We start from the raw sequence: 16,399 nt of genomic DNA, 5'->3' as shown, positions 1-16,399 counted from the left end.
TTCATCTTAAAGAGACAACAATTCTCAACTGTGCAGATTTTAAGAAATGCCTTTGAAGGTGTAGAGCAAGGATGCATTAAAACAACTTAAAATCTGGTAAAATAGCTTGAATGTCTAGAAGCTTTTAAATCTTTGTAAGTATCCAGTCATTTGTAGTGAAAAACAAAAACAGGATTAAGTTTATTAGAATTATAAACTGTGAAAAAAACATTTATGTTCAAACATTTACATTTTTTATATAATACATTAATTTCTCAATACATATAAACAAGAAACTGAAGTTACCATCTGCCATATTGTTTTTAACAATATGATACCTTCAGAAAAAATTATCCTTTTTATAAAAATGATGAAATAAATCACACTAGAAAATGACACTTTTTTAAAATGTTTTTTTCTTTGACCTAAAAGAGTAGCTGAGCGCCGGATCAGATGGGACGTCTGCAGGCTTGACCGCAGGACGTCGGACAGCACTTCATTTCTCCTGAACACTGGCCGTCGTGTTGGCACCTTGTGCCACACTGATGTGTGAATCTTGGATCCGGACAGAGACCAGGCTTCACTAAAGAACAGAGAATTGTTGCTACATGGTTAAGCATGAACATAGAAGAATATAACACTTGCTCTGCATAGGTGATGATACCTATGATTGGAGTTTTGCACACATGTCCGCACCCGTTGGAGCAGCATACTTGACCACTCGAGCAGTCGTCATCAAAACTACATAATTCCACACAAATCCCAAATTCGTTTATCAAAGGACACATTTTTTCAACTGAAAAGGGAGAAACACAAAAAAGTAGTGAAAAACGTAGCAAATATGACTTTTAAAATAAAACGTTTAAGGTTTGACCGCAACTAGTTTACTGTAATATTAAGCTTTAGCTCTTACTAGGGACTGAAGGGACACAAACTGCTCTGTTATTGAACACACAACATTTGTCACCATCAGGACACTCATTGTCCCACGAACAGGTGCTGTCAGACGCAGGGCCATCATAGTTTGATGGACAGTGACCTAGTTTTCAAGAAGAAACGTCAATAAAGTTCAATCAGTAACATTCAAATCAATGAAATATCTTTGGATTTTAAAAATGTTTGTACTGATTTGAACAAAAAGCGATTAAAACCAAAGCACAAACTCACCAAGTTTTGGAGGTAAAGTTAAGTAAGGTGGCACAAAGACACCAAAAACCAATACCAGTGTCCTTATTGCAGACATTTTTGATGGTTACCTTCAAGACTTATCTCCTGAATGTGATTCTGTCATTCACTTTGAACTATTTTATGCTGCCTGAGAGCTCAGCAGCACAAACAAAGCTGGGTCCCTGTGCCCATAAAATTACATGATACTTTAGCACACATCAAACAAACGTTTGACCCACACATTTTCTAAAAGTCTGTTGTTTGTTTTTTTCTCATGATTTCTGTGTATCTTTTTTGTATCTGTCACATGATTGCAAAGCTTGTCTGGAAGAAACTAACATTTTTTCTTGATCTATGTGAGCATCAGCAACCATGATCAAGGGAATTTTGTGGATGCAGTAGATAAAAAAAAATAAATATGTTCTCCTTCAATACTTTAGGAAGGCCGGAACAATACAGTGATCACATCTCAAAAGTTACTAGAATTGGAATTAATTTCTTTTAAACAATAAAAAAAGTAGCTAACAAACAAGAGACATGCATTTTTAGAATAGAATAGTCTTTATTTTGTCAATACATTTGTACAATTAAACTTAAACGCATTCCCCATTCCTTGGTGCAGAAGCAATAACAATAAAATATAATTATTAATACATAAAAACATTTCAAACTTAAGATGATTAGTCACAATTTGGTTGGTGGAAAAAAAGATGCACATCTAGACATCCACACATTGATGCCATTATAATAAACCAAAATCATAAATCAACATTTATACATGCAGAACATGATTTTGTTCATGTGAAACAGTTTAATTAATTGCTTGAAAGAGAGTGGGAGGAAACAAACATCTACATTCCTGCCTCAATTATGCTTTACTTAACTACTTTACTTATTTATATTCTTGTGTGAATGCTGTAAAGCATCCACACTGTTTTGGTATTAGATTTTTTTCGGACTGGCATTTTCTCAATAATTCCAAATCCACATGAACACAGCATTTTGCCAAGTTTGCATTTTTCTTCAACCCATTGGTGCAGTTGGCACTAAAATGAGAGCAAAAGTCAAAGTTTCAAAATAAAACTTCAAAATGGTCTTAAAAAAAATATCACTCAAAATTAAAACATGATTTTGTCAAAACTGTTTTGTTGTTATATTCATAAAACACAGCTCACGTGCTCCTGGTACGGCCCACCAGTCAAATTTAAGAACCCTTTATGGCCCACGATGTTAAAAGTTTGCCCACCTTGATCTACTTCACTTTTGACCACATTTTAATTTGCACATTTACAGTTAAAGTAATCACATGGATGAATATTTCCACTCTAACACATTACAACTGATCCCTTCTCATAAAGTGATATTAAGGTCACCCTTCGTCTTTTAGCATTTATGCCAAAACTGGTCGTAACCCCTTCTGCATGCATAACTGTTTTTCTACTTTTGACTGGCAGTGTAGGTTTGTGTAAATGTTTTTTAATTCCCATGTTTGCATGTACATTTGTGTGTTGTTTTTTGTACATTTATTGTACATTTGTTTGTTTGTGCATTTTTTGTGTGCATTGCATTTGTTGGTTTCCCGTGCTTGATGGCTGCCTCGGTGTGTTGGTGCACGTTGAGCACCATCATCACCAAGACAAATTCCTTGTATGTGTAATCTTATTAGGCAATAAAGTTGCTTCTGATTCAGATGTGTGTTTTTTCTCCAATGACTACCTGTTTCCAGAGACATCAAAAGCCTTTTAATATGTTTGTCTTTATTTATTCATTTTTAGAAATGTAGGAATTCAGACAAATTTTGGACCTGAAAGAAAAGACCAGAGTGTAATTTTGAAAGCTCACAGGTCACCTCTTTCACTTTTTTATTTTATTAATTGATGAATAGAATACATTACAGCCTTTTTTTTATTATGTCATATTCCCTACGATTACTAAAGTTTTGTGCAAACAAAACTCAGAATTTGTACAAAATTGTATATATACAAAAAAGTATCTTAAAGATTTTTAATCACCATTTTTGCATGTTAGAATACACAACAAAGATCGGTTGCTTTACAAGATAATAAAACAAATTTCACACCTACAAAAACATTTTATTTATATATTTTTTCTTTAGAGTCAGGCTGTTGTGACAGAGTTTTTGGATCAGACAGGATGTCTGCAGGCTGGACCGCAGGACATCGGGCAACACTTCATTTCTGCTGAACACTGGCCGTCATGTTGGCACCTTTTGCCACACCGCTGTGTGAGTCCGTGACGAGGACAGTCACCTGGCTTCACTGGACATTGAAGAATAAAGAAATAAAACACTTAGCTATGCCGTTTAGCATAAACACAGAAGAATGTGTCATTTGACGTACCTATTATTGGGTTTGAGCACACATGTCCACATCCATTGGAGCAGCATTTTTGCCCATATGGACAGCTCATATCAGACGTGCACAATTCTACACAAATCCCAATCATCCCAGTGGTGTCAGGACATACTTCGTTTACTGAAAAGAAAGAACATAAATGAAAAACTGACAAAAATGCAATGGTAAAACAATATAATCCCACTTTATAAGTGAAAAAGAAAAACTTAAATTTCAATTGCTCCTCTTTACTAATAAAATATTTTTTTCTTACCAATTATTGGTGAAACACAGACTGCTTTGTTCATGTACATGCAGCATTTTAGGTTGTCAGGACAGTCTCTGTCCCATTTGCAGCTTCTTTCCCACTCTGGATTGCCATGGTATGTTGGACAGTGACCTAGTTTTGGGCGACACAGAGAATAAAAGACATTTAAGTGGAAAAAAAACAATCAGACACACTCACATCAATGAAATTCATCTGGATTTTATATGGTTTCAATGCACTAAACTAGTAGATGAATAGAAAACTTACCAGGTTTAGGAGGAAAAGCTAAATTAGGAGGAACAAAGACGGCAATCACCAACAGCAGCGTCTTGATTACAGACCAGTGATTTTCCATGTTGGTTGTTACCCTCAAGAACCTTCTCCTGAATGAGATCCTGCAATTCTCTGTAATCTGTTTTATAAAGATGCTACCTGGGAGCTCAGCCAAACAAACAAAGCCAAATCTCTCGGTGACACTTTACACATAGAAGTCAAATATTTGCTGAAAATTGTTTGTTTTTCTCCTGTGCGTTTTATGTCGGTCACCTAATTTATTGAACTTGTTTTAACACCCAGTTTCAGAGCTTTTACATCTCAGTAAATGCAAATATTTGCTGTCTGCCCTGTCAAAAAACAAAACAAAAAAAACAGCATCTTGTTTATAACACAGCTCCTGTAGTTGTAACCAGAACTGATCACATGACTCGTGTTCTCAAGTCCTCACACTGGCTACCAGTTTTATATATAATTAATTTTAAAGGTTTTCTACTTTAACTGTTGGGTAAATTACTTTTAAAGAGTAATTTATCACTTTTATTAATGGAAGAAATTCTAATTACATTCCTGTACTCATTCACAATTTAAAAAGTAATTCACTACTAGTTACTTTACTTCACTATTTTATATGCTGAATAAATTGTATAACTAGGTAATTAATAAAACAGAGACAGACCGACACGACAGATACGTTATTGTTAACGAAAATGTGTTTTTTTTATATATTACTCAAGTAAAAGTAACACAAAGACAACTTTCAGAAGTACAATTTCATAAACTTATTGTAATTAAGGTTCAAAAAACTTCCCTACACATCACTTATTATAAGTGTCTATGTCTCTGATTAACAGATTTTTAAATAATATTTTTTTTAACTAAAACAGAAAAAGAAAGATTTTCAGCATTCTTTATTTTCTGCCGTTTTTGCTCAGGACCTTGACCTGAGTCACACAGACTTTGTGTATTGACGTCTCATAACCTCACTGAGCTAATGATCAGTCTGATATTGTAAGACCTTTACATAATGGTCACATTACCTATCTTCAGTTTTTGTCTTGTTTTTTTTCTGTTATCTTCCACTGACATGTCACAGTGACTGTTCAAATGACACCTTATCAAACTTCAACCAGAAAACCAAACTAACTAAACCTAAATGATATTTTCTGCTGTTTACAACCTTTCATCTATATTTTTCTGAACATCAACTATTACAGTCAATGACACGGTTATACGGGTTTTTATCTAACAGAAATTCCATCCATCCATTTTAAGATCCTGTGAATCCCTTTCAGGGCCACGGGGTGATGGGTAGAGGTCAACTCAGCTACTATTGGGTAATGGCGGGGTTCACCCTGAACAGGTTGTCAGTTTGTTGTAGGGCCACACCAAGGGGAAGTTAAGAGTGACCAATAAACCTGTGAAGCATGTTTATTGACTGCGAGAGGAAACCGTAGCGCCTGGAGAAAACCCATTCATGTACAGACAGAACATGCAAACTCCATACAGAAAAGACAGGATTTGAGCCTTCTCACTATGTGGCAGGAGCGCTGACCACTGCACCACAAAAACTGTAAATACCAAAAAAAACAAAAAAAAATTTGACACATTTGAGTATCTGCTATCCTTGAAATATTGTATTGATTCCCTTTAATTCCCAGTCAATGCCAAACGTTATCCTTAATAATTTACACATTTATCTTAACCCCTTATTGCCTGTTGTCGCATTTTTTTATCATAGCTTGAACTAAACACAACCACAGGTGAAAAGAGCTCCAGTGTGAGACAGTTTGACTTATTATAAAACATTTCTTCAAGGTTAATCCACCTGTCATTTTAGGTTGAGTGTTTATGCCAGCAGTGATCTTTATGAGAATTTGCTCATTTTTCTCCTCTTTTAAGGCCTATTCCAAAGGCCTGAAATATGCCTAAGAACCATTATTCTAATTTTTGTTAAAGTTCAAAATTTTATATATATATTTATGGCTGGGAAAAATGATCAGAAAATTATTTTTTAAATAGAAATTAGAGTTTTCTTGGTCCCTTTTCCCCAACTTTAGTTCAATTTGATTTTTCAGTTAAATGAACACATTCTTACTTTTTTGTTGTCTTCTCTTACTTTTATATTTGCCTTTACAACCTTTTTCATGGCATTATGAGTAGAAAGATATTCCATCATTAGAAAAACAACAAACAGTTTGGTTAAACTGTAAAAGTAAAAAAAAATAAAAAATAAAACAAAAATAATAGCTTTGAGTCTTCTGCTACCAAATTTGTTTAACTTTTCATGAAATAGGAAGTAGTAACACACATACACAAACTATTGATAAATAATGGTTTTAATCAGTACTGCTGCACATAGGATGCTCAAGTCGTTGTGCTGTTGTCCGGTTAGTAGGGTTCTTTGCAGACCATGCCACAACCCAGAGAGTGGCAGCACTTTTTATCCCCATCACAGTTACCATCTTCAGTGCAGGATGTTGCACCCAGACAGTTTATGCTGGGCGTACAGAAACCAGGCTTCACTGTAGCACCAGAGACAAAAGCAAAGTCTCAGTTAGTCCATCCTTTAGGAAAAGATGCTGATGTGTTCATAACTCACCCGTTATTGGTGTTGTACATACGTGCCCACATCCATTTGAACAACATTTTTTACCACTGTCACAGTCGTTGTCACAAACGCACTCATCAACACACGCACCTACGGACCCATGGGTGTCAGGACACTCCAGCCTTACTGGATAGAAAGAGAAGTATTCCTGTTCAGTTAATTAAAACTATTTGTTAACGCAAGTTCAAATGGATTTTTTTAGGTCTTGTTTTACTTCAGAAGATGGAGACTTACCAATAGCTGGAGGCACACACACCAACCCGCAGCTGTATTCACAGCATTTGTGGTCATCGATGCAGTCCTCGTCACAGTTGCAGTGGAAACGGGATGGAAAACCATAGAGATGTCTAGGGCATCTTCCTGGTTTTAAATTTACTGCTGAGGGAAAAAAGAAGACAAAATATAAGCTGGGTTGATACAAAGTCAGGCTTGCCGTTATGTAGAGGTGGTTCAGTCGACCCTTGATTGGAAAATTGCAGGTTCAGTTCCTGCTGTGCTTGCTCGAGACACTGAACACAGCTTTCCTTCTGAAAGTCTATCAAGCACGTTTCATGTTAGCATTGTATCCATCTGTGTCTAAGTGTGAGCATGGATGAATGAACTCAAAGAAAGTAACAAAAAGTTATGAATTTGTAGACCAATTACCACAGACACTGCAAAAAAAAAAAAAAAAAAAAAAATTTCAAATATTGTTTTAAAAGAAAAGCAATACTAAACTTACCAGTTTTGGGATAAAAAAGTGCAGATGAGTACCCAATAACACTAAGTAAAAAGAACAGTGCACCCATTGAAGACCAGTGTGTTGCCATGTTCATTGGAGGAAGGCACAATGAGCGTCTGAGCTCCAGTTTAAGCAAATATCCTCGCTTACAATCAGTTTTCCTTGAAGGGGTTAAGGCGCAGGGTCCTTGTGCCTGTTGTGTTACAGAAAACTCCTTGAGATGTGATAACAACCTCCTGTAAAAGGAGCACATTGATTGAGAAGTTTTGTATGGACTTGCCCACGCACAGTGTGGCAAAAAAGTATTTAGTCAGCCACCAATTGAGCAAGTTCTCCCACCAAAAAGATGAGAGAGCGAGGCCTGTAATTTCCATCATTGGTTTATCTAAACTATGAGAGACAGAATGAGAAAAAAAAATCCAGAAAATCACATAGTCTGATTTTTAAAGAACTTATTTGCAAATTGTGGTGAAAAACAAGTATTTAGTCACTTACTAACAAGCCAGATTTCTGTCTCTCACAGACCTGTAACTTCTTCTGTAATCGGATCCTCTGTCCTCCACTCGTTACCTGTATTAATGACACCTGTTTGAACTCGTTATCTATATAAAACAACCCTAGTCACACTCAAAACTCCACTATGGTCAAGACCAAAGAGCTGTCAAAGGACACCAGAAACAAAACTGTTGATCTGCACCAGGTTGAGAAGACTGAAGCAGGTTGGTGTGAAGAATCAACTGTAGGAGCAATTATTAGGAAATTAAAGACATACAAGACTGAGGCTGTTTTTCAGCAAAGGGACTAGGACGACTGATGGAAAGAGTGAATGGGGCCATGTATGGTCAGATTTTGATCGTAAACTTCCTTCCATCAGCAAGAACATTGAAGATAAAACATGGCTGGGTCTTTCAGCATGACAAAGACCCCAAACACACCACCCGGGTAACGGAGGAGTGGCTTTGTAAGAAGCATTTCAAGGTCCTGCAGGGACCGAGTGGGTCTCCAGATCTCAACCCCATAAAAAAATCTTTGGAGGGAGTTGAAAGTCTGTGTTGCCCAGCAACAGCCCCAAAACACCACTGCTCTAGAGGAGATCTGCATGGAGGAATGGACCAAATCCCAGCAAAAGTTTGTGGAAAACCTTGTGGAGACTTTTAACTTTAAACATTTAACTGCTGTCATTGCCAACAAAGGGTATAAAACAAGGTATTACATCTTTTTTTACTGACCAAATATTTATTTTCCACCATAATTTGTAAATAAATTATGTAAAAATCAGATAATGTGATTTTTGAAATTCTTTTTCTCATTTTGTCTCTCATATTGGAGGTAAACCTATGATGAAAATTACAGGCCTCACTTATCTTTATAAGGGGGGAAAACAAGATACTTCTTTTTATGTACTATATTATATTTTTAATTAGTTGCTTAACTTTGGGTTCATTCAAAACTTCTGCTGCCTGAAGTGAATATAAATGGCCCCACCTAATGAAAGGTCAAAATAAAGAAGTGCTTAACTAATCCTAGGAGAGAAATTCTGTTGTTGCACTTGTATCTGTCAAACAGTTAAAGCAAGTAGCCATTTTTGTGAATAGTCAGTTGTTTTGTGTTACTGCACTGAGGAAGGATTGGGTGAAATCTTCAGTCCAGCAGTGGATGTGAAAAAGCCTCCAGCAAAAGACATTGGTGCACATAAAGAATCAGAAGAGTTGTCCATTAACTTGTGATTCTTATGCAACACTAGTTTTTGCATAATTCACTCCAGGTTAGTAACTGTTCCACAATATATGAAATTTGCATCTATTTGTGCATTTTCATAAATAAAATAATATAATTACACAAGTTAAACATACACCCTGAATTGAGCTTCTTTCTGGGGCTGTTTTTAGAAAGTACAAGAAGACTGTCCTTGATGGTGTAAAAAAATTCTGTATGTTTGCAGTCGTGCGGAACACAGTAGAGTCTGATAAAGAACAGAACTTCACTGAAGGTGTAAACATGGTGTCTGGTTTAGAGGAAACACTGCAGCTGGTTTAGGACACATTTATGTGTTAGACTTTGAGCGCAGCTCTAGCACACTTTTTATCTCATAAGTAATTATAAAAAGTTCTCAATGAAATTCAGTTTGATATTTTACAGAAGTGCTTCTCAAAACAGAAACATCACATGAAACGTAAATGTTTTGACCCACTTTATTCCAAGTTCTCCTTAGAGCAGGGGTGTCAAACTCAATTGCACAGGAGGCCAAAATCCAAACCCCACCTTAGTACACGGGCCAATCAAGATAAACATTTATTGAACACAGTAAAACTAAATTTTTAAAACCGTAAAAATTTAACTTTTTACCTTACTATGAATAAAAAACAGACAGACACATTATTCCAGAATAAATCAACTTAAACCTTAAATAACGTTTAATATTTTACTCAACATAAAAATATATGTTGTCAAAATTATACAAGTTACAAGTAAGAGCATGATAACATCAACTTTTAATAACAACGATATAAAATGATCTGGAGGGCTGGATACAATTACCCGGAGGGCCGGATCGGCCCCCGGGCCTCAACTTTGACACATGTGCCTTTGGGATTAATTAAGGTTTTTGTTCTGTACTGATGTGAATTCAACTGACTTTAGATCAACTTAGTCAGCTGTCCTCATTGGTTAGTTGTTATATTTATGTTTGTTGTTATTTATTTTTGTGAAATTATTCGATTGCTATAGATAGACAGCTACCAAAAGCAACGTCTACTGTAACTCTCCTAAATCTGTGTGATACAGCTTTAGTTTTGCCTAACAGATCTTGACCTTAAAAAATTCAAACACTATCTGCTGTTGCCATCTACTGTAATATTGAAGAACTACAGCTGCTTCAGTAACAGCAGGTTTTGTCTGTTTCACACAAATCATTATTAGTGCTATGATGGAGATCAAAAGGAAACAAAATGTGTAAATAATGTTTTTCAAGGCCTTTTATTATTATTATAATATAATTCCTTTGAACCATTGGCATCGATTTTGTCAATCCATATGCATAAATAAAAGCAACCTGTCCATGACCTGCAGGTGTGTATTCAGGATTCTGTTCCTCAAGGTAACCGGACCAAAGCGGTTGCTTAACTAAGCAGTTTCTTCAATTCTGACTTCTTCAGGTCATTTATGAACTGACTGCTTCAGAGGTGACAAAACAGTATAAGTAGAAGTACTGCGTGAAGATACAAGTTAACTAATGTCCTGTTACTTGGTGGATGCACTCATTGATCATTTATTGTTTGTAGTTTTTTTGTTTGTAGGACACAAAATGTCTCAGAGCATCACATCTGTTAGAGAAGGTTTCCTTATTTTAAAACTCTCTGCCTCTCTAACTAATCGTGTGAAAAAAAACAAAGCTCAAAGATTTCTCTTCACTACTAAAACTGAGGCTGGTATTCTACAGCCACTATTGACCTGTTCTGATAGCCATTGTGAGCCACTTATCATGTAGCAATTGTGACTTGGAGTTGTAAATTTTGATGGTTCTAGAAACGTATACTCACTGATACCTCGACTTTCTATGTGGTTTACTCCAAGAATAATCTTTAATTTTAGTGTCATGATGGTTGTATGACATAGAAGATATTGAGGGAGCCTCCTTTGTGGTCCTATTTATACTGAAGCAACTAATCTAACAACTCAAAATGACATAAATGTGGAATAGCACGTGTTATAGTACAGTCTAATTGTTCTAAATATTTGATATTTTCAGACAGCCGACTCATCTCCAAAAACAAAGGAGCAATGTCATATTCTGATACTCTGCACATCGTCATGTTTGACTGTGGGGTTTTAGCTGATCCATGTTGTCTTCTCTGTCTTTGTGCTAATTCCATTGATTTGCATTCTTACAGGTGCCAGAGTGGAAATTTTCTTTAGAAAACCTCAAGTGCAGATCTAATTATCAAAGATCCAGAAGAATAATAAAATGTAAAATGATACATAATAAATAGTAAAAATCAAGGTTGTTCTTCAATAAAGCAGAAGATTTTAGATAACTAATTTTCTGGCTGAACCGATCTGAATTAATATGAAAAAATATATATTTATTTATCCTTTTTAAAGTAGTATTTTTTTTTTCTCCAAGTGGCTTTGCAACTTTTTGGATTTAAAAACATGTAATAATCCTGGCGTGGTTGTGTTTGCAGTACCGCTCTGTACCTGTAGGGGCTGCTGTGGTGTCATTTGTTTGAAGATGCAGAGAGAAAAAGCTTAATGATAAAGAAGAGGCCAATCTCATCACAGGGAATCTAAAAGATTAAAAAAAAAAGCAGTTTCTGCCATCTTTGAGAGTATTTCAAGAATGGCAATAAAGATTCAAATAGGACAAAGCAATAAGGACTATAATACCTTCCCATGCTTGGCATACTAAGTTTTCAGACCACTTTTAACCGTTTTTTAAAAAGAAAAAAAGATATATAGCTTATATATGTGTTTTCTGAATAAATATTACAAATGACACGTGAATTTATTTCAGTGGGCCTTTAAACCTGCAGACTGACGACTGACATGTTACTTTCTCAGACAAGGTAGAAGCTGATTACTTAGATAAAAATGGTAAACCAAGGCTACAATAAATTATTTAAGCTTTATAAGTCAAGAGAGAGTATGGTGGGCCTTTTTTTATTTTCAGGCCAAGAATAGAGAAGCCTTGTGAGTTGTTTATTTCCTTCATCCTTTCTTTCTTTTCATGTCCTTCTCATTTTACGAGCCATGAGTCAACACAGCACACGTAAATGATATTTTGACACAGAGATCCATGAATAATGCATTTGAATTTACTTTTATGCTCGAGTTAGACCCTCTCAGCACTCTCTCTCGCCCCTCCCACCCTATCTTTTTTCCTTTTCCCAACCCCCCCTTACCCATTTTTTATCCATTCTTTCATTTACACCAGTTCTTCTTTATTCCACTCTTCTCTTATTTTTGCTTGCATTTATCAGAGATAAGCTTCCTTTCTCTTCGTTTGACCACTTCTTGCTATCCTCAGCAAATAGGAAACATTATAGGGCCATGGCACAACTAAAGATGAATAACAACCAGGGTTTCCTATCCAGGTCCTGTGCACTTTAAAATACATGTTGTAATTATGAGTTAAGCAATTTTGGACACAGTAAAACAATTGATTCATAGAGAACTGGGTTAACTGCAACAGTAGTGAGAACAATATTAAACCAGAATGACTGCAAAACACAATCTGAGATAAAATTTAGTCTTTGAAAATAATTAACCAATAGTAAATTAAGCTCAATAGTTACTAAGCTTAAGCTGCTTCCCCCCGTTTTTTAATGAAGGCTTGCACAGCAATGAATGAACTAACCATCAAACATTGATCTGCAGTCCAAATGCATCATCTATAACTTGATCTGTTACTATAAAGCCTTCAGCAGCAGGCAGACTGCATGATCAGCAATAATCAGTCTTCCCCACTTTGTCACTGATGTTTAGCTCAGAGTGCAACAGTTTAAACCAGCTATATATTTTAAAAATTGTATCTTGAGCTAAGTATCAGATACCTAATCATAGCAGACAGAGAAAGTAATGTTGAAATAGTAGATAGTCGGATCTCAGCCACTCCCCTTCAATCCCAGCTCCTTGATATCCAACTATAACTTTGTAAAAGTAGAAAGGATTTTAATGCAGTCAATGATACAAGGCATTCCTAAATATTATAAGGAGTTTCATAGGTTAAATTGTAAACAAGTGGCAGTTCCTGCACACTAGTTTTCAAAGTTGTATTAAAATATATATATATATTTTAAAATCTCTGATCCAGAGTCTAATCCAGAAGGTGATACCAGCTGCTGGTGACTGCCTGTAATCGACTTAATTTGCACTATTGAGTAATACCCCTCATCCCTCTGGTGTGAAATCCTTCCTCTGAGAAAAGGCATCGAAGGAAGCAGTGATGAATAATCTGCATCGTCCCTTTGGTCCACAGAGTGGCTCTTCATTCATAATTTACCACCAACCCTGGCTATTACATCTGATGAAAGCCACTGAACTGAAAATACACAGGGAATGAGCTCCCTCAAGTATAAAGGTAATGTTGTTTGCATTCGTTCTGTGCACGATCTTCAGCAAGCATCAATAAGACCAGTTTTGACATGAGGCTCTGATGTCCCTTTTCTGAAAGTAACAGTATCGTTTGTTTTTTAAATGCCAGCGAATACAATTGACTTACATAGCTTTTTAAAAAAAATGTTTAGATTGCATTCGAAAACCTAGCACTAACTAATGAAAAGTATATTTTTTTAAAGTAATTTTGTTTCAAATTTGCACAGAATTAAAAGTTACAACACAGTACTGGATATGAATACATAACATCACAGAAGTATTCATTTCTTGTTCTTTGTCAAATTTCTTCTGTTATGGGTAATAAATTCTTCATGTCCTTTCTGGTATTTAAAAAGTGTCTTTAGTCATTTAAAATTTAAAAGGATGCACTAAAAATAGTGGTGTGTGTGTAAATGTACTTGTATTTGTTACTTTGAAGGACAGTTCCTGGTGTGAATACCACAATTGTTGGGACCAAGGGCTGTATAAGGCCTAAAAACTGATTTCGATACAGACATGACTAGCTCTGGGCTTGTCAAGATGTGGCCTAATAGTAGGTCAATTTTGTTTGGAATCAAATGTTGGCAAGTAAAACTTAAGGATTTGGAATGCACAGTGTCCTGATAAGAGTAGTTGTACAAGTAAGTGTGTTTTTGGCTCATTTTACCCTTGTGCAATCTTGTGGGGTCCAGATGACCCCTACGTTAATGTAAATATGCCTAGGATAGCACAAAGGTTAATCACAAATAAATATACTAGGTTTGAATACAACGCTTATTCATTAATGGATATATTGGTTGTTGGATGGTTTTGAAGTAACCTAAGAGAATTTCAGTGCCATCACCTGGAAAAAAAGTACATCATGTTGATTTATTTTCCAAAGCATTCGCAATGCAGCGCAGTAGGAAAAAGAAAAAAAGATAGTTCTGGAGCATATAAGATTTCAATTTTCTTATCTATCTATCTATCTATCTATGATGTAATGTTTCTCTTTCCCCACAACTTGATTTAAAAACGTATTTATTTATGAATAATCAAGTAACAGTGCAAAACCTTTAGTTAGACCTTTCAATTACATTATACTAAGCCTGGTGTAATAAAGACACTTTCAACATAAGCATATCAGTAGCAAACTCTCTCCAAGATTTGGTTTTAATAGTGGAACACACGGTTCCATTTTAAATTTAGATTTGCAACATCTCTACAATATTTCTTTCTTTTCTTGTTTTTTTTTTTTGTTTTAGCATGTATCTGGAAGCCCAAAAGGATCTGTGTTCTCTAAGTTTTGGAGGTGTTTCTCACTTTGACCTGGGACCCATGTCTATTGCAATTTTTTCTTTAAACTCTTCCATTCACTTGGCTGTAGTGTTCTATATAGGTCAGGGGTAGGGAACCCTGGTCCTCGAGAGCCACCTTCCTGCATGTTTTCCAATACACCCTGTTTTGGCATGTTCTTATTGGCTGGACACACCTGAACCAGGTAATTGTTTGAGTCCCTATTCTTGACTGATTTCCTGATTCGGGTGTGCCCAGCCAATAAGAACATGGTATATTGGAAAACATGCAGGAAGGTGGCTTTCAAGGACCAGGGTTCCCTACCCCTGACATAGGTCTTCAGTGCCATGTTGTACCTTTGTAGCCGTTGGTAGGACTTGTTGAAATTGGCAACTTTAGTGATGGTCTGGCAGCACATCTCATATGTCCTTGTCCTTCCATGACAATCTTTCTTCAGCTAGATCACTGCCTTCTCTGGTCTCCATTGCCTGGTCTGTATATATATATACACGCACACTTTAGAAAATTAGAGAGGAAAAGGTTCTGTAGGATATCTCAGTCCAGAAAAGTGCAGTACCTAAAACTGTAAAAATACTGCTCGGGAGCATGAGGGTCCTGGGTAGTATTTTCAGTTTTTGGCATCTATATACCCGGGCATCTAGTGGAAGACTCAAGCTTGATAGAGAAACCACCTGAGAAGGGTAAGAGAGGAATTTCATGTAAAACACACAAAAAAATGCAATGATCATCAATGTCACATGTAGGTTGAAGCCCTGTCCTGAACTGAAACAGAAACAGCTGTGTAGGAGGCTTAAAACTGGGTGACGAACAACCAAACTCTGCTGCCAAGGTTAAGGTGTAAAAGACAGTTTCATGTCATGACAAGATTTAGCACAGCAACAAGACACATGGCAGTTCTACTGCATCAGCAAGGTCTCTCTCAGACAAAGATTTCAAGGCACATTGGTGTTTCAAGATGTGCTGTTTTAGCTCTTTTGAAGCATACAAAGAAGTGTTTTGGATTGGAGACGCAGTGGTCAGTCAGCCAGGGCAACTTAGAACTAAAGTGAAAGACACATGTAGCTTAATACCTTTTGAAATCAAAAGATGTCCAGCAGTGCCATCAGCTAAGAACTGACAGTAACTAGTGGGAACCAGGCATACCCATCTATTATCCAGAGAGGTCTGGTCAGATATGGACTTCATGCAGAAGTATCACCTAAAAAGCTATACTTCAGATATGGAAAAATGCCAAGCAAGTCAAGTATGCCTGAAAACATAGGAACTAGGGAGCAAAGAAATTACAGCAGCTGGTCTGGACTGATCAGTCAAAAAAATAAATAAATGCCTGAGTCAGAAGGGAGTTTCTGTGTGGAAGGGCTGTAGAGCACTACAATAATGAGTGACTGCAAGGAACAGCTGAGACATCTGAAAGGATTCTCTAACGTTTTCCGCTAATAGTGTTGTAGACTTGGTCAGGATTCGTGGTATTCTCAATGCTGAGAAATACAGGCAGATAGTAATCCATCTTGCAATACCATTAGAGAGATTTTTTTGTTGGCCCCAAATTTATCCTGCACCAGGACAACAACCCCAAGCATGCAGCCAGAGTCATTGGGAACTTCCTTTTGCATGAAGAAGAGCAAGGAGTTCTGGAA

General features: G+C 36.3%; 2 protein-coding genes and 1 long non-coding RNA gene across 3 annotated transcripts; all 3 read right to left on the bottom strand.

The window, feature by feature from the left end:
• Positions 1 to 167: 167 nt before the first annotated feature.
• Positions 168 to 4,194, bottom strand: LOC112158610 (WAP four-disulfide core domain protein 3). The gene is made up of 8 exons (XM_024292039.2): positions 4,036 to 4,194; positions 3,775 to 3,900; positions 3,507 to 3,641; positions 3,298 to 3,425; positions 1,147 to 1,219; positions 893 to 1,018; positions 644 to 775; positions 168 to 562 (listed from the first exon to the last, which is right to left on the bottom strand). Exons 1-8 carry the CDS (start codon positions 4,121 to 4,123, stop codon positions 429 to 431), a joined length of 942 nt encoding a protein of 313 aa, XP_024147807.2. The 5' UTR covers positions 4,124 to 4,194; the 3' UTR covers positions 168 to 428.
• A 2,168-nt stretch (positions 4,195 to 6,362) lies between these two features.
• Positions 6,363 to 7,518, bottom strand: wfdc2 (WAP four-disulfide core domain 2). Its single transcript, XM_024292037.2, has 4 exons — positions 7,374 to 7,518; positions 6,887 to 7,030; positions 6,644 to 6,778; positions 6,363 to 6,566 (listed from the first exon to the last, which is right to left on the bottom strand). Exons 1-4 carry the CDS (start codon positions 7,465 to 7,467, stop codon positions 6,433 to 6,435), a joined length of 507 nt encoding a protein of 168 aa, XP_024147805.1. The 5' UTR covers positions 7,468 to 7,518; the 3' UTR covers positions 6,363 to 6,432.
• Positions 7,519 to 14,683: 7,165 nt separating this feature from the next.
• Positions 14,684 to 16,380, bottom strand: LOC118598937. The gene is made up of 2 exons (XR_004948163.1): positions 15,319 to 16,380; positions 14,684 to 15,234 (listed from the first exon to the last, which is right to left on the bottom strand). It is a non-coding gene; the product is annotated as an uncharacterized LOC118598937 (long non-coding RNA).
• Between the last annotated feature and the right edge of the window lie 19 nt (positions 16,381 to 16,399).

The sequence above is a fragment of the Oryzias melastigma genome, linkage group LG7 (assembly GCF_002922805.2).
Source record: "Oryzias melastigma strain HK-1 linkage group LG7, ASM292280v2, whole genome shotgun sequence".
Lineage (NCBI taxonomy): Eukaryota > Metazoa > Chordata > Actinopteri > Beloniformes > Adrianichthyidae > Oryzias > Oryzias melastigma.
Note: the sequence above shows the minus strand (reverse complement) of the source record. Positions and strands in the feature narration are given on the sequence as shown.

What these genes read in the sequence shown, in the direction of transcription:
- wfdc2 (XM_024292037.2), bottom strand. Translation starts at nt 7,467, where the DNA reads ATGAACATGGCAACACACTGGTCTTCAATGGGTGCACTGTTCTTTTTA. An exon ending in ACTTTTTTATCCCAAAACTG is followed by an intron (nt 7,031 to 7,373) that starts GTAAGTTTAGTA and finishes TTTTTCCCTCAG; the next exon opens with CAGTAAATTTAAAACCAGGA. An exon ending in ATGTACAACACCAATAACGG is followed by an intron (nt 6,567 to 6,643) that starts GTGAGTTATGAA and finishes CTGGTGCTACAG; the next exon opens with TGAAGCCTGGTTTCTGTACG.
- LOC112158610 (XM_024292039.2), bottom strand. Translation starts at nt 4,123, where the DNA reads ATGGAAAATCACTGGTCTGTAATCAAGACGCTGCTGTTGGTGATTGCC. An exon ending in GTGCTCAAACCCAATAATAG is followed by an intron (nt 3,426 to 3,506) that starts GTACGTCAAATG and finishes TTCAATGTCCAG; the next exon opens with TGAAGCCAGGTGACTGTCCT. An exon ending in GTGCAAAACTCCAATCATAG is followed by an intron (nt 563 to 643) that starts GTATCATCACCT and finishes TCTGTTCTTTAG; the next exon opens with TGAAGCCTGGTCTCTGTCCG.